Raw genomic sequence first — 23,009 nt, 5'->3', positions numbered from 1 at the left:
ATGTTCTTCATGTCGATTCGGCACTCAACACTGCTGGAATGGTTGCAGAAGGGGCAACAGAAAACAGTAGCAAGCTTCTCGGCAAATCGCTTCCTGGCTGCTGGTTTTGTTGCCGTAGACTTTCTCTTCCCCATTTAATTTACTTCTCCCAACAAATTTCTCTCCTGAATTCTGAATCGCACTCTTAGAAACGCTTATCCTTCTGGTTCCTTAGTGCTTACTTGTGCTACTTATATATAGCCCTTGGTAGTCGGATCAACAGTGCTCAATTAGGAAACCTTCTTTGAGTAGGAGTCTTGATGCCTAGAGGAAAGGAAATAGTTACTGCGTTAATTGGCTGACCACAGTTGTAAATTTGTTTTACGAAAATTACTCACTCTTTATCCTAATGCAAGGAGGAATTCTCAGGCCAATCTAACGATCAAATATTATTGGTCAACGTTTTCCCAGAATTCCTAAATTTTGATATTTACTTGGTACCCAAGTTAAACCATGCATGGGCGGGTTTCCTAATTGAAATAGGATTAATTTTCCTAATTTCGTACCAAGTTACTTATTCCCCAAGCTTTCCCCTGTCAGACTTACCTATTCATATGAACCGGCAATAATCTTGCGGCCTTCTTTCTTCCATCAGTGGAGTTCGACTTGATCACCTACGTTCTTCACATGCACGCCATCAAATACGAAAACCCACCACCGCATTGCCAGCAAATTACGTCACCAACTTTAGAAATCCGCAAGAGACAGCGGCTCCAGCTCCGAGTCCTAACTTCCAACGGCCTTGACGTCCCATCACTCGCTACGTGCGTCCTCAACGACGTGGTCTCCCCGGACCTGACCACCAACCCCATCGCGGTGCCTCCCCGCGAAGTGGCACTGCCGGAACTGCGCCAGTACTGCATCCGCAACGCACTTTCGAGTTTGGAAATTAATAGGACTGTGCGCGAGCGTGAGGCGCCCCAGATAGAAAGGTATATGGTGGAAGCCGCTGAGGTTTACGGTTTCGGAGGGTTTGGGGTGGTGGCTGAGATTGAAGCAGAAAAGCTGACATTTTCGATCAACACAAGGCGCGCAGTTCGTTAGGGGTGATTAAATTAAGCACTTCATTAATTTCTTAATCTCATTATCAAGCAATTATACCACGATTATTTCTCAACGAGGCGTGTTACTGTTAGCGATAGTTGGTGCGAGTTGCCGGCTTCACTCTGCATCTATTAGGATCAAGATAGTAAATTTTAACAAATTAAGTATATATGTGCCAATGTTTTTCAATGTTTTTTATTATTTAATGTAACTTGATTTCTCTTTTAGGAATACACAATAGGATGAATAATCAAATCCATTGAAAAATATGTTGTCTAGAATTTAAAGGGTATCTACAATGTTCTTGGTTTTAAGGGATTTAGAATTGAGACCTGGAAATTTTATGCACGACAAGTTAATTTGACAAAAAAAAAAAGTTTGAGTCGAGATTTGGTTATTTATCGGTCAACTCTTTAAATAACGGGTTCAATAAGGTCTTCTCCCCGTTTCAACTCGTTAATTAATTAAAATAAATCCCTATCTCTCTTAGTACCTCTCTCAATTTATGGGGCACGTAGATGTGGTTCGTAACAAGATAATTATAGTTGCATTGTTGAATCAAAAGAAATTTATAAATTTATATGAGTTTTTTTTATTATTTATTGAAGTAATATATTGTCCTTAATGAGTAAAATAAGCTGGATTTGAGATTGAAGTTTAAAATACATTAAGTTAACAAGTTTGACACGACACGATCATTAAGGAATTCTACACAACATTAAGGAATTTTGATTATTACTCAAAACTAAATTTGTGGTCTAATAGTGGCATGATCTCAATCTAATTAATCTATTGGCTTGCTCGTGGTTGTGGCTACGATTTTTTGTGGTAAACAAATTGATCACCAATGCAATGGGGTTCAAGTTGGCCTACCGTATGCACATGTCCGAGTTCAAGAACGAAAACTCATCACAACAAACTGCTTGCGCCACGCTTGAAATTCGCACCAGACAAAGACTCCAATTCCAGCTCCTAACTTACAACAACGACCTCGCATCGCGCACCGTGCTCAAAGACGTGGTCTCTCCGGTGCTGACCACCAACCCTATCCGACGTTATGCCTCCCCACGTTATAGCCTCGCCTGCACTCTGCCAGCGTTGCATCCGCAATGCGTTTGCGATATTGGACATCAATGCGCAGGTGCGCGAGCGTGTGTTGCCGGCGATAGAGAAGTACGTGATGAAAGTGGCGGAGGCAGCTGAGGTTGCCGGCGTTAAAGTGTTTGGGGTGGTGGCTGAGATTGAGGTCATAAAAGCTAATATATTTGACCAACAAGAGGCATGCAATTATTTGGGTCTAAATAATGTCCAAAAGTGATTATGTAACAATTTGGAGGATATCAATTTTTATTAAATTATTCTTTTATGTCGTGTAATTTTACTATCACAACGTATATTTCAGTATTACTTACATTTCTCATTTTGGTCTTTCAGGATTTGAAATTTTATCTTTATGCCTTATGTTAAATTTTTTTCGTTAAATTGATGATACAACAAGTGTATTATGTATTTTTTTAATTTACGTTAAAATCACTTTGCGTAAAAAATGATCGTCATCATGCTTCATTTTCTCCACAATCAATATTTCATATTTTAAAACGACAACCAATCATACAATTTAGTTTCTATGAAGCTTAAAAACATCACACATTTGCTACACATAGATCAAATAGATGGAAAATATAAATTTAATCCGATGTAAACCGCTATTGTTCAACTTTTTTTGCGTGTGTGAAGCGTCCCTAATCCCAACGGCTAGTTATTATAATTAAACGGCTAATTTTTCTTTTTATTCTCTTTTGAAACGAATAAACGGCTAATTTTCTTTCACTTTCTCTCAATTCTCAATTCGACTTCGCTCACCTTTCTGCATGTTTCTTTCACTTTCTATGTGATCTTCTCTCACTTTCCCATCGATCCCCAGAAACCCATAACTATATAAACAATTCACGGCAAGGCAAACGAACTTGTTTTCCTTCCCTCTCTCTCTGCAACGCTTTCTCGCTCTATCAAGAAACGCTTCTGAAAACTTTCCTTAGAAAGTGACGCGTCCTTCCGGCAACCAAAATCCCTTTCTTGGAGAGATTCACCAAAAGGGTCTCAAGATTTTCCTGAGAAAGTGACATTTTTCCTGGGTAATTTCATAGATTTTTCTCTCGTGGTAATAGCCCAATGTGGACCCGAGACAAGAACTTTGGCACAAGAGGCTTCTCGACGCCGCCTGCGACATGGAAGACGGCGCCGCCAACTCCTCCGGTGGTGCCGATGTCAGAGAGGAAGAGAGTGTCGCCTTCTGACAGAGAGGATCATTTTCACATTGTGCATAAAGTGCCTGCCGGCGAGTCTCCCTACGTCAGAGCCAAACAGGTGCAGGTATGAAAGATTGAATTTTTATGCGTAATTTGGTATAAATTTTCTTATGGGTTATCTGATTTTTCTTTCTTTCGGTTCTTATTTTTCAAAATTAGCTACTGTTTTTCTTTCTTGTTAATTGGTTTCCCCTAATGATTTTTTTTTCCTGGAAGGTAAGAATTTAGAGACCAATTTTGTTCCCTTAGTTAATGGAATTGACACTGGGATATCTTTCTTGCAATTGGTTTCCACTGCTATATTGTTTGATTGATTTGCGTTCTTCAAATGCAGTTGATAGAAAAGGATCCAGGCAAAGCCATATCCCTCTTCTGGGCTGCTATAAATGCTGGGGATCGAGTTGATAGTGCCTTGAAAGACATGGCAATTGTGATGAAACAATTGGATCGAGCGGAGGAGGCTATTGAAGCTATCAAGTCTTTTCGTCATCTCTGCCCGCATGATTCTCAGGAATCTCTTAACAATGTTTTAGTTGAACTGTACAAGGTAAAGCACCTTCATTTCTACGACAAATTACTTTTATTTTGTTATCTTCTTGTTTGAATACCCGGTTCTAACTCCATCATGGTAGGAGCTGTAAAATATTCTACACATGATATTCAGGACTTTAAGAAGGTTTGGTGCTCAAATGTGAGTCGAAGGTAGGAACTGCTAGAAGTCTAGAACTAGGTCACAATATTTTCTTCCTATGTTGAGGCGACTTAGTGGGATAAGGCTTTGTTGTAATATGTTGAGGCAACTAAGCCGCTAAAAGTAGGCCTTGTTGTAACTTTTCTGGGCAGACTTGCAGTGTAAATTAAAAATCAGGAGTTCCTCTCCTGTGGCCTTTTATTTCCTTCCTTTTTTTTTTATTTCTCTCTCGTTATGCATCAGTAGAATATATTTATGGGAGTTTATCGACAAGGTATTGTTTCTGAATATCTATTACTCGAATGCTTGTATTCCTTAACATCTATTTCTACACGGTACTGCTGAATATTCCTATCATAATTTCAAGGTATATCAACATGTTGCAGTAAGGTTATTGCAATTGCATATCCTTCTCTTTGTCGGTGTCTATGTATGTTTATGTGTTGCTCACTTTGCTTTACATTTATCTGTTTTGCAGCGGTCGGGAAGGATTGAAGAAGAGATTGAAATGCTTCAGTCCAAATTGAAACACATTGACGAAGGTGTAGCTTTTTGTGGAAGGAGGACAAAGACTGCAAGATCTCAGGGGAGGAAGGTTCAAATTACTGTTGAACAAGAGAGAGCAAGGTGAATTTCACTGCTTTTCTCATTCTTCTTACTAATTCGACTGCAAAGTTCTGCATAATTAGATGACTTGGGTAATCTATCAATGCAGAATACTAGGAAACTTGGCCTGGGCTTACTTGCTGAAAGGTGATTACAAAACTGCCGAAGAATACTACTTGTAAGTTTCTGTTCATCCTGCTTTATATACCCACATGTGAAATGATATATTTTTCTAATTGTATATGATTTGTTCTTTAAAAAAATCTCAGGAAAGCTCTGTCATTGGAGCCGGATAAGAACAAGCAATGCAATTTAGCAATCTGCTTGATGCATATGAACAGATTTACAGAAGCAAAATCTCTGCTGCAAGTTGTAAGAGATTCATCTGGAAATAAACCAATGGATGAATCTTATGCCAAGTCTTTTGAGCGTGCTTATCAAATGCTGACCGAACTAAAGGCACAATCAGTTTTAAGACCAGTTGAACAGGATGGAAGATCTCACATGTTCTCCAGAAGGCAGGCAGATGGTCGCGAAGAGGAGACTGTATCTGTTGATCAATGGAAGAAAGATCGTTATTTGAAAAACCCGTGTGAGAGCAGGTCTAGTTTTTCCAGCATAATGAAGGAAAATCTGGGTGGTATACCGGGAGCAGAAACAACTCCAAATGTGAAGACATTGTTTTCTCCAGCTCCTGCTATATGGGATCCAGAAATTCAATTTTCTCAACCAAGAAGATCTCCGTGGGGACTTAATGGTGGACACCCCAGGAGGGAAATATGGGGATGTAATGTTGGAAGTTCAAATGAAGAACTCTCATTTGACCGATGTCCAAGAACAGAAAATGTGCGAGCTCCTGCTGCTCGAAGTCTCAATGAAGGTTTGCTAGCTTCAACTGTTGGAAAGTCAGAAGTCGCACTTCACAACTCGGTCTCTAGTTTGTCTTCACCAATTAGCAGAGATTTGAGGAGGCCCCAAGGAGATGCAGCAGTACGATCCATTCTGCAACCTATAGCAAGTGGAAATTGGAAGCATACCTCTCGGATGAATGATGACTGTTTCCAACTGAAAGACAAAGCCACGGTGGTCAGTTCTTCAATGTACAGTTGTGGTAAGAAAAGTTGGGCAGATATGGTCGAAGAAGAAGAACAACAGTTGCTTAGCTCTGAATACTTTGAAAACAACGAAAACCTGAATAGTAACATACCCCCTGAAAGTCCTTGTCTGCAAACTCAAGTGAAAAGTCTGGGCTCCAAGCTTGAATCAGTTGATCTCAAAGACAAAAATGTTATATCCGGAAATGCTGGCTCACCAAGGAACTCTGCAGTGCGCCGTTCTTTGCGCTTTGATCAGCAGCAGGAGCGAGAATCAGTGGATTACATCAGTTCATCATCCCCAGTTCCGAAGGTGGGCAGAAGAAAAAGGTTGCAGAGTTTCCAGGATATAACTGAATGTCAAGATAGTCCATGAGGAATCAGTATCAGTCTTATATTTGCAGTAGTTGGAGAATTTCTGTATGATTTTATTCTCTTGTTTTCGTCTCAGTGTGACATTTTTACTTCAAGATTTGTATACGTAAAAGGGTTTTTTTGATACAAAGTTTACAACTATTTTTTGCTTATTGGATGCTCCAAGCCTCCAATGGGTAAAAAGCTTAAGGAAGGAAGGAATCAATAACTTGTTGCTTCTTCAATTACTTTGGAGTTATCAACTTTTTCCCTATTGAAAAACTACAGATAATTATTTCGTTTTTTGTTTTTAGTTTACAATTTTTTCTTGGAAACAATGTGAGAGATATGCTGTATAAATGTATACACAAAATGAAATTCAAGAATTGAAAATTGAAGGCGAACTTTTTAGCTTTGCTTTATACGTTCGCCTCAATCTCTCTCTTTTCCCTCCCTCTACTCGAATCATCCCTTATTTTCTCCTGTTATGTTGTCCGAATATTAATGTGGGACGCCTTGAATTAAATTGACGGTCCAATAAAATAACATATCTCGTTCTCCTTAATTTTAGTTTGGTTCTGGTTTGGTTTGGGTTGAACTCCTAACCCAATCTCAAGTGAGGAAAGTTTGAATCCAAACCCTATTTGCAACCCTGGCCACTCCAACTTCGCATTGGCTAGTATAACTAGGGGTGAGCTTTTTTTTTTCAAATTATCGTATCAATAGAATTACTAATCATCCTGTACCAAATTTGTCACTTATTTGTACCAATTGGTAATAGTATGATATTTACACCGATCATACATATTAGGTACGGTACCAAAATATACTGTACCAGACTGATATTATTAATGTTATATATGTACTTATTAATTTATGTATATAATTATATATTTTATTGTTATTATTAATATTGTATATTTCATTCTCTTCCTAGTCAACTGTTTGTTTTCTTCAGTTTTCTCAAAGAGGATTCTTTTTGAATTCATTTTGTATAACATGGTTTTCGTCAAGTAATATATAAATTTAAATAAAAAAATCAAATAATTTCACCATGAACGAATGACGGTGAGGAATCCTAATTTGGATCCGATCCAAATCCAGTTTCCCCGATAGTAAAGTCCTCATCTTTTTCTCGCGACTTCATCTTTCTCTCATCTTGGCGGCGACTTCATCTCCCGTTTCCGACGACCTCATCTCCGTTTCTCCCGTTTCCGGCGACTCTCTCCGAAGTCCATGTCATCTTCTCCTTCATCAACTTGGGTTGGCTCCGTCTAGTGGCTGCCCGTACGCTCACAGTCATCAGTCACCGCGTCACGCTTACTTTCCACTTTGCAGGTAAATCTTAAATTCCTCCTCCCCTCTGCCATTTTCGTGCGTAAATGCAAAAAGGTCAATTCTTTTTTTCTTTCCCGACATTTTCTCGCCAGCCAAACAGAAAATTAAGAGAAAATTTTCTTGTCCCTTTACATTGATGTATTAATTTAGCTGGTCTGATTGAAGGCGGTGATGATGGCCAGTCAGGTTCTGTGTTTTAATCGCAGCATCAGTAGCTGCTTTATCCAACGACAGTTTCATTCGCTCATTGCCGCCCCGAAAGCCCGAAATCTTTTTCTCCGGCGAGGTATGAATCCATCATTTCTTCGGTTTCTTTCACTGAATTGCAGTTCATGCCTTTGATTTTGGAGTCAAACTGTAATGGTCAATTGAAGGAGTGATTTTTTAACTCACATTGAATGTAACTCTGTAGTTATTTTCACCTTGCGTGACGAATTTCGTGTTAGCATAGTGCTTGTTGATATTGAGTTTACTCGAAATTTGGTAAAATTGCCTGCATGATTAGAGGATATTTGAAGGTTAGATTGAAAAATACGAATCCTATTAAAAGTTAATCAGTTGTATAAAAACTAAAGAGTTTAAATTTGTTTCATTTGAACCGTTTATGAGTGCATACATGCAAATAAAGTTTACGAAATGTAAGACATTTATATAGTTAAGAGGTGAATTTATGTATAAATGCTGTTTGTGTGACCATATAATCATATATGGAAGTAATGTGGTAGATGTTACGTGTTCACCCGTAAATTTAATGCTTTTCTTTATTAATATTTCATTTCTTGATTTACTAAAGTTGATTGTTTGCTCAGGGTTTGCTGGTAAGGGGATAACTTGCTCAATGAAGTCTTATAGGTTATCTGAACTAGCCCCACCTGAGGTTGAAAGCTTGAAAGCTCGTCCTCGAATTGATTTTTCTTCAATTTTCAGCACTGTGAGCCTTTCTTTTGTTCTCAAATCCTGACTGTTCTTTAAGAACTTGGGCAACTTTTTTGTTCGTATTTATATTCATAATGAAGTAACTCATACAATAAAGTAGCTATACTTGGTCAGGTCAACCCTATAGTTGATGAGGTTCGTAAAAGAGGCGATGCTGCGGTTAAGGAGTATGTACTTCTTTAATTCCTTTTTATCATTTTATTGATTTGTTATTACTTTTTATTTATTAGCACACCTTTAATCCCTAAAGAATTTGTTGTTTTAATATGCTTTATTTATTTTTCTCTCACACAGGTATACTGCAAAGTTTGACAAAGTTGAACTGGATAATATAGTTGTAGAAGTATCCGAGCTTCCAGATCCTGAGGTATCTCTATGTAGACGTGTTTTCTGGATACAAGATATTAATTTTATGTATTGAATTCTGATATTTTTCTTGGGAGCAGCCTCTCCATAAATGGGGGTAAGGCTAGCCCCATTTATGATATTGAATTCTGATATTTTTCTTATGCAGCTCGATGCAGTTATTAAAGAAGCATTTGACGTGGCATATGACAATATATATGCATTTCATTTTGCTCAGAAATCAGCTGAGAAAACTGTCGAGAACATGAAGGTAAACCTATATTGCAGCTTGCTTTTTTCTATATAGTATATACCCAGAGTCTTTAAGCATCTTTAACCTTTCAGGGTGTCAAATGTAAACGGGTGGCAAGAAGCATTGGTTCTGTGGGTGTTTATGTTCCAGGAGGAACTGCAGTTTTACCTTCAACAGCTCTGATGCTTTCTGTTGTAAGTTGATGATTTTTGTTGTAAAACTTGCTTTTGGTCATGTCATCCTTTTGATCTTTATCATGGTTCTCAAATTTTAAATCATAAAGATTGATGGACAAATGCTTTTATCATGTTTACCAGCCTGCACAGATTGCTGGGTGTAAAACTGTTGTTCTCGCCACTCCCCCAAGTCAGGATGGCACCATATGCAAGGTGATTCTTTACTTTGGATGGAATGTGTTATGAGGGGATTCAAATTTAGAGTTGATCATTTTTTGTTTTGCTCCTCAGGAAGTACTATATTGTGCTAAGAAGGCTGGTGTAACTCACATCCTTAAAGCTGGTGGCGCACAGGTCTGTAAACACCAAATATACAACATTTATGTTTTATCACATACAGTAATCTGATAATTCTTTTTGCTTTACAGGCAATCTCTGCTATGGCTTGGGGTACGGAATCTTGCCCAAAGGTGTTACTTTCCCTTTTATATTGTTATTGTGTTGTTCATAACTTGTCCATATATTTGCACTATGCCTTGTATTTGTTACCCAATTATTAGCTCATGTTCTGAGCATGATTTCTTTTGATAAAATAGAGGATCAGTCGTATAAGAAAAGCAGAGGACAAAAATTAGCTTAGCTATTATGTTGTAATTTTCTTTGAAATTCATTTGCGATCAATCTAAAGAAAATGTAATCTTTTGCTCTTATTTATCTAATTATTTGATTCAAATAATTTTCAGGTTGAAAAAATTTTTGGCCCTGGAAATCAATATGTCACTGCTGCAAAAATGATTCTCCAGGTACATATACTTACAATTCCAAGTTCTTTGCTTAACGTTTAGTGAAGCTGAAACATGGGAGTTAAGTTAGATTATTGTGTTTACCAGAACAGCGAAGCCATGGTTTCAATTGACATGCCTGCGGGCCCTTCAGAAGTTTTGGTCATTGCTGACAAACATGCCAGTCCTGTTCATATAGCTGCTGATTTACTTTCTCAGGTGCTTCCTTGTTCTGCAATGCTTTTTTTAAGTTTGTGGGTGATCACTTTTGTAATTTAACATTTATAAGAGATACTGGATGTTTAACTCAATACAATTTGCACCCTTACAGTTTTAAAGATTTAGGCTTTGTTTCAACTTTAGTCTACTGAAGTGGCTAAAGCAGGACCGCTGTATTTCTCAATCCTCTTATAATAAGATGTCTAGCACATTGTTATTTGTTACAGATCTTTTACTGCATTATATGAAATCTAAATGATTGATATAGTATTTTGGGATGCTTGTGGGCAACCTGAGTAACTAATACAATTTCAGGCTGAGCACGGCCCTGATAGTCAAGTTGTTCTTGTAATTGCTGGGGATGGCGTGGATCTTAAAGGTATAGAAGAGGAAATCAGCAAGCAGTGCCAAAGCCTACCAAGGGGAGCGTTTGCTTCAAAAGCACTGAGCCACAGTTTCACAGTGTTTGCTAGGGATATGGTTGAGGTTTGTCCTTGCATCTTGATATGATATGACTGTCAGTAAATTTAGGAAGTCCCTGTATTTACTTCACTGGAATCACTTGTGAAATCGGTCAAGGATGGTGAGTAGTGAAGGGGTATTTGTAGCATGCATTTCATCTCATCCAATGTTAAATTACCTTTGGAGAGGTTGCAGAGTCTAGCAAAGTTCCGTTAAATGAAATAATCATAGATTTCTACTCTAAAGTCTTGAACTAGTAAGGAGATAGTAATGTGGCAAGAAGGTAATATTGGGTTGTTATATATAAGATTAGAACAGTCTCACTTTAAGAGTTTTAGTGTTGGTCCTAAAAGGAGAGATTACAGCCTAGGGTTACGTCCTTAAGTTGCCTCATTATATTAGTTACTTATTCGAGCTGAATTTTATGTGATTTGTGTCCAAAAGTGAAATTTTTGTCTCAGCATTCCCCTTGCATGGAAAATTTTAATTGCATTGTTGCTGTCTCTTGGTTCAGTTCATTTGGCTCTCAACATTAAAGATCCTCATTATTTTTGTCCAAATTTTTATTATCTCAATTGGTGCGTTTGATAAAAAGTGTTTCTTTTTAGTATTTTTATGATAACTATGTTAACTTCTGGGCTACATGCATCATCTTTGCTTACCTGTATGTCGTTTGAGACGTTCTGTGTGATCCCGAAATTAGACATGATGATGGCTGTTTCAGGCAGTGTCTTTTTCAAACTTGTATGCACCCGAGCATCTGATCATCAATGTCCAGGATGCAGAAAAGTGGGAGAGTTTCATTGAAAATGCAGGTATACTTCTCTTATCCTGCAACTTGACAGTTTTGTCCTTTTTATTCCTTTAATTTTTCTTTTAACAATAGTTTTCCTCCCTTTTGTCTTTCATTTGTGTATCACTATGTTGATCTTTGCTTCCATTTTGCCGGTGGTTCCAAACGTTGGTCTACGTGATTGTCATGCCATGATTAGTGATCTCTCATTTGGACTTATAGTTGTACAGATGAAACTCACTAGCTTCAGCCTTAGGATTTTGTTTCCAGCTGAGATAAAATAATTAGATATCTAAATTTCGTTATCTTTTGCGCGCAGGTTCTGTATTTTTAGGGCAGTGGACACCAGAGAGTGTGGGAGACTATGCAAGTGGGACGAACCACGTCCTTCCAACGTATGGTTATGCGAGGATGTATGGTGGCGTGTCTTTGGACTCATTTCTCAAGTACATGACAGTGCAGTCTTTGACAGAGGAAGGTTTGCAAAAGCTCGGCCCATATGTGGCTACCATGGCCGAAGTTGAGGGACTAGAGGCGCACAAGAGAGCTGTAACCCTTAGACTTAAGGATATCGAAGCCCGGCAGGTCCTAACATAAGGTGATTTTCGCAGCAAGAGCATTTGCCAAATTTGTTCTCCCCGTTGGGGCAAATTGCCGTTTTTGGGGATGTACCAGCTACTATTGAAAAATCTGCGGTGGGTGAATTTTGATCGTTGTACTATAGAGCAAAACTGGTGGGTGGAATACCATTAAACTTTGTTGTAGGTTGGTAATGTTTTCTTTCTTTTGAAGCATTCCTTTTTCCTTCTTTTTCCCCAAATTTCAATAAACGTTGGGGTTCGTTTGGAAGTGTTTTTGAAACTAATCTTTATGAAAATGCAAGTGAATTCTAAAAAAGCACTTTAAGGGCTTCTTACAAGAAGCACGTTTGAGTGTTTTTGGAAACTCAAAACCTTTTTTATCTAAAACGTTTTTAGTCATTTTAAAAATACTTTCAAATAAGCTCTAAAGCTTTTGATAAATGCAATGATGTATTACAAGGCTTGTTGCTGTTGATGTGATGCAATGCAAGCCGTTCAATTTTGTTTCCCTTACATTAGAGTAAATCGAACCCTTAACCTATTTTAGTCATGATTCAAAGTCATTGTCAATCATTAAAATATCTATTGATGCATACATGTCCGTAGATGAAAACGAAGTAAGCACATTAATTGACCAAGAAAAAAACGAAGTAAGCACATTTTTATTTTGAAAGAAATCACATTCCATATTTTAAAACAACATGTATCAACAAAATGCCAACAAAATTTTTTCCATATCATTTCCAATTAATCGTGTTGGTTTCTCTTCTAACTCTAGAAAGATTTTGGGTAAACAAGACGAAGAATAAGACGACACAAATAACAAGGAAATGACGTCTTTCTTCAACATTTTTTGTTTTTATCCAAACGATTGAAGGATTGAGGGTGCGAGAAGTTGACTACATGATCTTGATTATATGGATAAAACAACTTGAGTTACAGGTTATTGTGGTTACTCCAATAGTTAAAAGAAGATCCAATTTAAGCTTTTTTTTTTGAGAGAGAGAAATTCCAATTTTTGTAGATAATTTCCCCCCATACAGGAAAAAAAAAAAACCCTAAAAATCAGTATCGAAAGGAATTAAACGCGACCACAGGTCACACCTTGTCCAAAAAACAAAAAACAAAATAAAAATAAAAAGGAAAAAAAATTAAAACGTAAACAGGAAACAACCGAGAACGAAAAGAAAGAAAGAAAGAAATAAAAAAGCTTCCTGCTTGAATCCCGAAACGAAAAGCAGATCTGCAACAAGGTCACTGCCTGCTGGTACTGAACCCTCCCTCTCTCTCTCCTCTCTCTCTCTCTCTCTCTCTGTGCATTGCATTTGGATGTGTTCAGCCTTCAAATGATTTCACCTCTGAATTCCCAGATCTGAATCTCTCTCTCTCTCTTGCCGATTTTCTTTCGCCTGCTGATTGGTTTCCGAGAAAAGCCGAGAAATTTGATCATTAGACGATTTGCCGAACCAATCCGTGGTCTCGTATTTCCACACTGCTAATCAAGAATCCGCATTCCCAGATCTGAGGTACATGTCTCTCTCTCTACTTCTGATTTTAATCGCGAATTCACATCCTGATTGGTTGCTGAGAAATTGATTAGGAAAAAAATGGATAATTAGATCGAAAGCATTGCCAATTGGGAGACTTTGAGGGGTGATTTGTATTATTGAATTGAGTTTAGTCAATTGAATTGTTCTTGGTTGTTTGATCTTTGATTTCAGTTAGGGGGGGTTTCAATTGGGATTTGAGATGCTGACGAAATTCGAGACCAAGAGTAATCGGGTGAAAGGGCTGAGCTTTCACCCCAAGCGGCCATGGATCTTGGCCAGTCTCCACAGCGGTGTGATCCAGCTCTGGGATTACCGAATGGGCACTCTCATCGACCGTTTTGACGAGCACGATGGCCCTGTACGTGGCGTCCATTTCCACTCCTCTCAGCCGCTTTTCGTCTCCGGAGGTATAACGCCACAATTCAATCTTATTTTTGTCGGTTCGTTCGCTCTGTGTATAAATCTGCAAATTTCAGGCACTTGACGTTATAGATTCGATATGAAATGGATATAATGTAAGTTATACTGCCGTGGTAGTTCGGTCACATTGTGTAATGTGTGGTCATCTTGCTGTACCTCGCCCTATGCATCCGTTATAATTGGTAGTGTAGTTCATTAGCTTCTTCTTGATGCCCTGTAGAATCAATCAGATCTGAACTATTCACTCTTATATTCTTAATCTGAAATTGGGTTACCTGTGTTTTTCTGGATCTGTCAACCATTTACTTGTCTGTAAAGTCTTATTTTATTATGACGGCTGCCGATTTGGAAGAGTCTTGAGAGAGGTAATTGATTGTTTATGCTTAAATGGCAGGGGATGATTACAAGATCAAGGTATGGAATTACAAGTTGCATAGGTGTTTGTTTACACTTCTTGGACACCTTGATTACATCCGAACTGTTCAATTCCATCATGAGTATCCGTGGATTGTTAGTGCGAGTGATGACCAGACAATTAGAATATGGAATTGGCAGTCCCGAACTTGTATTTCTGTGCTCACTGGACACAACCATTACGTCATGTGTGCCTTATTCCATCCAAAGGAGGATCTTGTTGTCTCAGCATCATTGGATCAAACTGTTCGTGTTTGGGATATTGGTGCCCTCAGGAAAAAGACGGTTGCCCCAGCAGATGACATCATGCGCTTGAGTCAGATGAATGCAGATTTCTTTGGTGGAGTTGATGCTGTTGTGAAGTATGTTTTGGAAGGTCATGATCGGGGTGTGAATTGGGCATCATTTCATCCTACACTCCCTCTGATCGTCTCTGGAGCAGACGATCGACAAGTGAAACTTTGGCGGATGAATGGTATGTCTTTTTTCTTTTATTTCAGGTTTCCTGTGAAATAAACAATTTTTTTTACTACGCACCTCTCTTAAATTGGTTTTAACAAGAAACAAAAATATTTATGCATCTACTTCTTGCTTTCATGTACCACAGTCAGGTGAAAAATCCTTGAATGACATTTGGTTTAAACTTTAATTCTGTAAATTTAAATAGTTGGGAATATATAAATCGAATTATTCATTTAATTCTATTTCTCTTTAGATAATAGATCAAGTTCTCATTATGTCAAACACAACATGTGTTAGGAATATATCTTAAAGACCAATCTTTTAGTCTTTCATCATCGTTCTCAATATCTGCCTTTCTGTAGCAACCGAGCACATGATATAGTAACCTAAAATTTTTTGAACATTTTTTTGTTCTTTTGTCATTCCTTTGGTAAGCCATAGGGGTAAATTGTTTCACGTTGTTAAAGAGAGGGCAATGAATTAGTTTGTTAGCCTGAATTATCATTTAATTTTTTTCTATTATTATTCTGTCAAATACCAGACATCCGTTGGTACTGTGCATGATTTTTTAATTTAAGTCTTGTTTCCTATCATGAGGGAAAAAAACATATCTCTCCCCCTTCCTCACCCAAAGAAAAAAAGGGAAGAAACTGGAATCTTTATAGGGTGTCATTTCACCTCATTAGCATCTAGAAACTAGGTATTCTAACTTTCGTAAAGTTAATTCATGGCAAGTGTCACTGTGTCACAAGTAATATCATTAGCACTGAAAAAAGCCACACAATTGCTTTTGGATATGTACTTATATATTCCTTGCTAAATAGTATGCATATATTCAAATTTTTGTAAATACTCTTGTAGTGTGTGCACATTAGAAATCTAAAAATAGAGTTATGAAATCCTGTTTGGTTGAACTGGCAAATGGTCACCTGTTAAATCTTTTCAATTTCAGATACAAAGGCTTGGGAAGTGGACACTCTAAGGGGGCACATGAACAATGTATCCTGTGTTCTATTCCATTCAAGGCAGGATATTATTGTGTCCAATTCAGAGGATAGAAGTATCCGAGTCTGGGATGCAACAAAACGAACTGGTCTTCAGACATTTCGTAGGGAGCATGATAGGTTCTGGATTCTTTCAGCACATCCTGAAATGAACCTCTTGGCTGCTGGGCATGATAGTGGCATGATTGTCTTTAAATTGGAGAGGGAGCGTCCTGCTTTTTCTGTTAGCGGTGATTCAATGTACTATGTTAAAGATCGTTTTCTCCGCTTCTATGAGTTCTCCACCCAGAGAGACAGTCAGGTTATCCCAATTCGAAGGCCTGGTTCTTCCAACTTGAATCAAGGGGCAAAAACACTATCTTACAGCCCTACCGAAAATGCTGTTTTGATAGGTTCAGATACGGAAGGGGGTTCTTATGAACTATACATTATACCCAAAGATAGCTTTGGTCGGGGTGATACTATGCAGGAGGCAAAAAGAGGAATCGGAGGCCCAGCTGTGTTCGTGGCTCGCAATAGGTTTGCAGTGCTTGAAAAGAGCACCAACCAAGTTATAGTTAAAAATCTGAAAAATGAGATTGTCAAGAAGAGTGCCCTACCTATTGTTGCTGATGCAATATTTTATGCTGGAACTGGAAACTTGCTCTGCAGGGCAGAGGACAGAGTCATTATTTTTGACCTGCAGCAGAGAATTATTGTTGGAGAGCTTCAAACTCCTTTTGTAAGGTATATTGTTTGGTCAAATGACATGGAGAGCGTTGCTTTACTTAGCAAACATTCAATTGTGATAGCCAATAAGAAGCTTGTGCATCAGTGCACTCTCCATGAGACAATTCGTGTAAAGAGTGGAGCTTGGGATGACAATGGCGTCTTCATATATACAACCTTGAACCACATCAAATACTGCCTTCCTAATGGGGATAGTGGAATCATCAGGACCCTTGACATTCCAGTGTACATAACAAAAGTGTATGGAAACACCATACATTGCTTGGATCGAGATGGGAAGAACTGTGCCATTGTTGTTGATGCAACAGAATATGTTTTCAAGTTATCCTTACTGAAGAAAAGGTATGACCAGGTTATGAGCATGATTAGGAGTTCTGAGCTCTGTGGCCAGGCCATGATTGCATATCTACAGCAGAAAGGTTTCCCTGAAGTTGCTCTTCATTTTGTGAAGGATGAGAGGACTCGCTTCAACTTGGCACTAGGGAGTGGGAACATCCAGATTGCTGTTGCTTCTGCCAAGGAAATTGATGAGAAAGATCACTGGTATCGATTGGGAGTGGAGGCCCTACGTCAGGGTAATGCAGGCATTGTAGAATATGCGTATCAGAGGACAAAGAATTTTGAGAGGCTATCATTCCTATATCTTGTGACTGGAAACTTGGATAAATTGTCTAAAATGCTGAAAATTGCTGAAGTCAAGAATGATGTGATGGGTCAGTTCCACAATGCTTTGTATTTGGGTGATATCAGAGAACGTGTTAAGATCTTGGAGAATGCAGGTCATTTACCTCTTGCTTATAGCACAGCTGTAATCCATGGGCTCCATGATATTGCTGAACGTTTGGCAGCTGAACTGGGAGATAATGTTCCTGTTTTACCCAAGGGGAAATCTCCCTCTCTTTTGATACCTCCTACGCCAATCATCTGCGGTGGAGATTGGCCCTTGTTGAGGGTCATGAGAGGAATATTTGAGGGTGGTCTTGATAATGTGGGCAAGAATGTTGAGGAAGAGTATGAAGAGGCTACAGATGCTGATTGGGGAGAGGATTTGGATATTGTTGATGTGGACAAGATTCCAAATGGAGACATCAGTGCAGTGCTGGATGATGAGGAAGCACACGAGGAAAATGAGGAGGAAGGATGGGATCTTGAAGATCTTGAACTTCCACCTGAGATTGATACTCCAAAAACTGCCAGCAATGCCCGTTCTTCTGTGTTTGTTGCCCCAACTCCAGGTATGCCTGTAAGTCAAATCTGGTCCCAGAAATCATCTCTGGCTGCCGAACATGCTGCAGCTGGGAATTTCGATATTGCAATGCGTTTGTTGAGCAGGCAGCTGGGTATAAAGAACTTTGATCCCTTAAGACAATTATTTCTCGATTTACACATGGGCAGTCATACGTATCTACGTGCCTTCTCGACAGCTCCTGTGCTTACCGTGGCCATTGAGAGGGGATGGAGTGAATCAGCTACTCCTAATGTTAGGGGTCCTCCTGCTCTTGTATTTAAATTCTCTGAGCTAGAAGAGAAGCTTAAGGTGGGTTACAAGGCCACAACCCAAGGGAAATTTGCTGATGCTTTACGTATTTTCCTTGGTATTCTGCATACTATTCCTCTGATTGTAGTTGATTCAAGGAGAGAGGTTGATGAAGTAAAAGAATTAATAATCATTGTAAAGGAGTATGTTCTGGGTTTGAAGATGGAGATTAAGAGGAAGGAACTTAAAGGCGATCCGGTTCGCCAACAGGAGCTAGCAGCTTACTTCACCCACTGCAACCTTCAGATCCCTCACTTGAGGCTAGCATTACTAAATGCCATGAGTGTTTGCTATAAGGCTGGTAATCTCAACACGGCAGCTAACTTTGCCAGGCGACTTTTGGAGACCAATCCCAGCGTTGAAAACCATGCAAAGACTGCAAGACAAATCCTGCAAGCTGCCGAAAAGAACATGACTGATGCAACCCAGCTAAACTATGATTTCAGAAACCCATTTGTGGTTTGTGGGGGAACATACGTGCCTATTTACCGTGGACAGAAGGATGTGTCATGCCCGTACTGCAGCTCTCGGTTTGTTCCTGACCATGAAGGGAAGATCTGTTCTGTTTGTGATCTTGCAGTGGTTGGATCAGATGCATCTGGTTTGCTCTGCTCTCCTACCCAGATAAGATGATCTCCAGTTTCAACATTCACCTACGACAACGGTTATGTTAGTTTTCTTGTCTCCTTGAGCAGGGTTTATATTTTAAAGAACGCAATTTGATTAGGTTGTGCTTCTCTTGTATTTCTATTTCAAATTTTATTGCAAGGTTCGTGATCATGATTTTCGCTGTAATGAACAGGTTGAGCATTTTGGTCTAGGTGATTCTTGTGACTTCCGAGAATAAACAAATTAGATTGAGTTGTCAAAATTACTTGCTTTTCCTGAGATTTGTAGCTTTGAAATTCCATATATTGTAGACACCATTTTCGTGTTAGAACTCGTTTGTGAATTCCACCGGAGATATGTCAATCTGCCGGGGATTTTGAATATGTTAGTGCTTGAAATGTATTTCATTTCTTGTGTGCCTGAGTAGCGTTCTGTTAATTGTATTCGAAGATGTACACTATTGAGAAACGATGGATTATCGGCCATCACCCTGGCGCATTAACATTTCGATTTGCATGCCTTCGTACACACTAGTTGCACCAATGGTTATGCTAGTACTGGAACAACTATCACCTCTAGCATAAGCCATTGAAGGCGGCCCGAGCAAGTATTCAGTGTCCTCTGGACTGAAATCAGCAGTTCTCCGTGGATGCTTCGCCAGAGTCTGTATCCTTCTAGCTCCATTGCTACCTTTTTCATGCTAGGCCTTTCCTCCCTTTTCACCCTCAAGCATCTACTTGCAAGATTAGCCACTCTTTTCAGTGTCTCAAGATTTCTGTCGGTGACTATGTCGTCATCGAGAATTTGAGTCAAGCGACCCTGTTCCACGGAACAAACGAAGAAGTTTGCCGGGTTTCTCTCTTCTTCAGGCCTAGTAAATGACAGTGCCACTTTTCTTGTTAGCAGCTCCACAAGAACAACTCCGAAACTGTAGACGTCACTCTTTTCTGTCAGCTGGTTTGAATGGAAGTATTCAGGGTCCAAGTACCCTAGCGTCCCTTGCACTAGAGTTGTGATTTGAGCTTGATCTAGAGGAATCAATCGCGAAGCTCCGAAGTCCGACACTTTTGCTGTGTAATTTTCGTCTAATAATATATTTGTTGTTTTCACATCTCGGTGTATGATTGGCATGGAAGTGGAGGAGTGCAAGTACGCTAGTGCTCCGGCAGTTTCAGCTGCGATCTTCAGTCGTAACTCCCACGAAAGCGACGATTCTTTGCTCTTTACGTTATGAAGATGATAAAAAAGAGTTCCCCTGGTGATGAACTCGTAAACTAGTAAAGGCACTTGTGTCTCCAAACAGCAACCCAGTAGCTTCACCACATTTCTGTGGTTGACTTGAGAAAGAACAATAACTTCGTTTATAAACTGCTCACTTTGGATTGAAGCTCCGATTTTCGACTTTTTTATGGCAACCACTTCATTATCTGGTAGTATTCCTTTGTAAACTGTACCGTAGCCTCCTTCGCCGAGGACTCTACTGTCATCGTAGTAGCCTGTAGCCTTGTCAAGTTCTTCTGCTGTAAAGATTTTTGTTGTCTCCACCAATCCTCCTTGGCGACTCGCGGGTCGTTGTTGTAACAACATGCCACCATTCTCTTTGAAATACTTTTCTCTGAGTTTGATGTAGTTGTTTTTCTTCATTCCCCAGTAGGTCCATGAACCTCCCACCAGGAAAATCAAGGAGGCTACTGTCACAGCTGCAATTCACCACCAAATTAGACTTCAATTTATTACGATCTACATGATAATATAGCAATAGCATGCATTTAATCCGAATTTTTTTGTGCAGGACATCCGTTTATAGATTAAAGAATCAATACACATCCATATTGTGTTGCCTACGGTAATGGAATCGACATTTTATTGCTGACATAGTGACACAGTTTGATCGACGCCCGTTACATAGTCTACCAATGCAAATACTTACCCAATGAAATAATAAGCAAGCGAATGCTTTTGGAAAGATTGCTTCCATTGTCTTTGCTGCAACCAGTTCCAGTTCCAGTTTTCATTCCGTCGCCTTTGAACCCTTTTGGACAGACACAAGAATAATTTCCAGGTAAATTTATACACGCTCCTGCGCTGCAACGGTTTGAAATCTCACACTCGTCGATATCTGAAAAGAGTACAGATTACTCACTAACACATAATTAAGGCACATAGTTATAAATTAGGTGTATCTAAAAGATGATCAGTACCATGACAACCCTCTGGGGGGTACGGATTTCCTTCGTAACCTGGCAAGCACTGACAAAAGTAGCCGGACAGATTGACGGGGCTGACACAAGTGCTATTTCCCTTGCATGCATAGTCCTCCCTCTTTTGAGCTGCATCACATTCTTCATCCCCAATTGCCCAATTGAGAACCATCGGAAGCCGGCTTGTGTTTTCGAGCTCTTGGAAACTTCTATTAGAAAATGTGAACTGGCCTTCTTCCACAATGAAGGAATAGCTACATGGATTAAAGTCCCATATAAGCGTATGATTGGAGTAGCTACTCATCATCACGGTACGAACTTGAAGCCCACTTGGGATTGAAGTCTGGCAGCACCCAATGCCGGAGCAAGACTCACTAATGCTCCCTAAGCTCTCGCAGAAGGTCATGCAACCGGTTACGTACTTTTCGCTCCCACGCACTCCTTCAAAGATCGCGTAAGTGTCACAACCAACAGCAATGAACTTGTTTTTCGTGCCGGAAATCGTGTAAGGAGGGAAGAGCTTTAGCCTTGGGGTGTTGCTTTTTTTGGTATCTGATAAACCCCCTCGACGTAACAATCGCTTGCTACAAACTGCATTATTTGTAGCTCGCCGTCAAGGGATATGTTGGAGACCGGGATTGCAGTTCCTGTCAAAAATGCTGTGGGGGGTTGTGAGGTTTCGTTGCAAACGATGAGGAATTCATCACTGAGCTGGCAGCCATCGGATATCCCAAAAGGGTATGGGATTGACAAATTCCCGCATTTGTTTGGGCAGCCAGGCAAAGCTTGCGCTGCTGCTGCCGCAGCTAAAAATACAAACAATCCCACGAAGGAGACCAGTTGGATAAGAATCCCAGGTACCATGGCAATCATGCCAACATCTCCCTTCTCGGGACTAATTTGTACGCTCTAATATTCCAGTCCGGGTTGAAGTTGTCTTAGCCGGCTCTAATTCTTATCTGCAGGTTTACATTCCAAGCAAGGTGATGACAGATGAGGACCATATAGTCCTCTGATTATAAACCAAAAGAATGATGACAAATAATTATGTGACAAAGTCGAGACAAATAATAGACCAATAATCAGTAGGTTTCATTTATATAAGAGAGTTAAAAATGAAGAAACCAAACAGACGGGGAAAAGGAGTTTTTATTTCTACTTGGAATCTTCGCCATTGGATTATTGACAGTTAAATTCTTGGGTACATCCAACTCTCCATTGCTATATCTGAGCTTTGTAAAATTTTTGGATAAAAAACTCTTTACAAACATCTCGGAACTTCATTTCATAGTGTAAAAACACTTAAAAAGACATTTGAAGAATATTTTTTTTGGTATCAAACTGTTATTGCGCAGCTTGCACTTGCCTATTATTCAAGATTCTAAAAAACGCTAGGCGCTAGTCGGGCGGCCAGCTAGCGCCTAGCGCCTAGGCGGTCAAGACGGATTTAAGTACATGTGTAAAATTTTAGAACTTTTTATATTAATTTTGTAACATTTAGTCATCCCATTTATTTTAATCATTTGTTGGGCCTTTGTTTTTCATTGAAAATGAACTGGGCCTTTGTTTTTCATTAAAAACAAATTCGGCCATGTTTTAAAGGAATGCAATTCCTAGCCAAAAAAACCCTAGCTCTAATTTTCTAAAGCACAACCGCCCCATTTCTCTACAGATACATCTACCTCTCTCTCTCTCTCTCTCTCTCTTCACCAAGCCAAGCCGTCCCTCTTCTTTCTTCTTTACCAAACCCTAACTCTAATTACCTAAGCAGCCGCCCCATTTCTCTGCAATTGCATATCCCTCCCTCCCTCCCTCCCCAGCCAAGCTGTCCCTATAGAAACCCGTCTTGTCCCTCTTCTTTCTTTCTCTGCAATTGTAGATCGAAACCCGTCCTGTCCCTCTTCTTTCTTTCTCTGCAATTACAGATCGAAACCCGTTGGGATGGTCGCCCAATCGTCCAACCTCATTACCACAGCGGAAGAACGACGTTATAATCGACTTACCATCAAAGCCGCCTAGCGGTCGCCGAGGCCGCCTAGCCCCCTCCAGCGTCGCCTAATA

At 39.5% G+C, this 23,009-nt stretch overlaps 3 protein-coding genes and 1 pseudogene across 10 annotated transcripts; 3 read left to right on the top strand and 1 right to left on the bottom strand.

Annotated features, from left to right (window-relative positions):
* Positions 1-2,901: 2,901 nt before the first annotated feature.
* On the top strand, positions 2,902-6,253 carry LOC103435635 (uncharacterized). Its single transcript, XM_008374028.4, has 5 exons — positions 2,902-3,456; positions 3,727-3,939; positions 4,562-4,710; positions 4,799-4,867; positions 4,959-6,253. The coding sequence occupies exons 1-5, from the start codon at positions 3,256-3,258 to the stop codon at positions 6,157-6,159; spliced, it is 1,833 nt and encodes a 610-aa protein (XP_008372250.1). The 5' UTR covers positions 2,902-3,255; the 3' UTR covers positions 6,160-6,253.
* A 597-nt stretch (positions 6,254-6,850) lies between these two features.
* LOC103435636 (histidinol dehydrogenase, chloroplastic) lies at positions 6,851-12,205 on the top strand. Of its 5 annotated transcripts, none has more exons than XM_008374029.3 (15): positions 7,030-7,475; positions 7,641-7,761; positions 8,285-8,406; positions 8,526-8,578; positions 8,706-8,778; positions 8,926-9,027; positions 9,102-9,203; positions 9,327-9,398; positions 9,477-9,539; positions 9,614-9,655; positions 9,929-9,988; positions 10,076-10,186; positions 10,502-10,672; positions 11,373-11,463; positions 11,761-12,205. In XM_008374029.3, exons 2-15 carry the CDS (start codon positions 7,647-7,649, stop codon positions 12,036-12,038), a joined length of 1,455 nt encoding a protein of 484 aa, XP_008372251.1. In that variant the 5' UTR covers positions 7,030-7,475; positions 7,641-7,646; the 3' UTR covers positions 12,039-12,205. The 5 variants fall into 5 exon arrangements, with proteins under 5 accessions (XP_028958878.1, XP_008372251.1, XP_028958879.1 ...); XM_029103046.2 differs by having other exon boundaries at positions 7,055-7,475; positions 7,682-7,761; XM_029103044.2 differs by having other exon boundaries at positions 7,103-7,475; positions 7,658-7,761.
* An 872-nt stretch (positions 12,206-13,077) lies between these two features.
* On the top strand, positions 13,078-19,078 carry LOC103435644 (coatomer subunit alpha-1-like). 4 transcript variants are annotated; one of them, XM_029103040.2, is made up of 5 exons: positions 13,078-13,289; positions 13,393-13,548; positions 13,744-13,979; positions 14,387-14,881; positions 15,821-19,078. In XM_029103040.2, the coding sequence occupies exons 3-5, from the start codon at positions 13,772-13,774 to the stop codon at positions 18,769-18,771; spliced, it is 3,654 nt and encodes a 1,217-aa protein (XP_028958873.1). In that variant the 5' UTR covers positions 13,078-13,289; positions 13,393-13,548; positions 13,744-13,771; the 3' UTR covers positions 18,772-19,078. The 4 variants fall into 4 exon arrangements, with proteins under 4 accessions (XP_028958873.1, XP_070677506.1, XP_028958875.1 ...); XM_070821405.1 differs by having other exon boundaries at positions 13,150-13,289; positions 13,748-13,979; XM_029103042.2 differs by having other exon boundaries at positions 13,151-13,289; positions 13,456-13,548.
* LOC114824997 (putative wall-associated receptor kinase-like 16) lies at positions 17,937-21,489 on the bottom strand (annotated as a pseudogene).
* Positions 21,490-23,009: the final 1,520 nt, after the last annotated feature.

Source organism: Malus domestica, chromosome 05 (genome assembly GCF_042453785.1).
Source record: "Malus domestica chromosome 05, GDT2T_hap1".
NCBI classification, from domain to species: Eukaryota; Viridiplantae; Streptophyta; class Magnoliopsida; order Rosales; family Rosaceae; genus Malus; species Malus domestica.
Note: the sequence above shows the minus strand (reverse complement) of the source record. Positions and strands in the feature narration are given on the sequence as shown.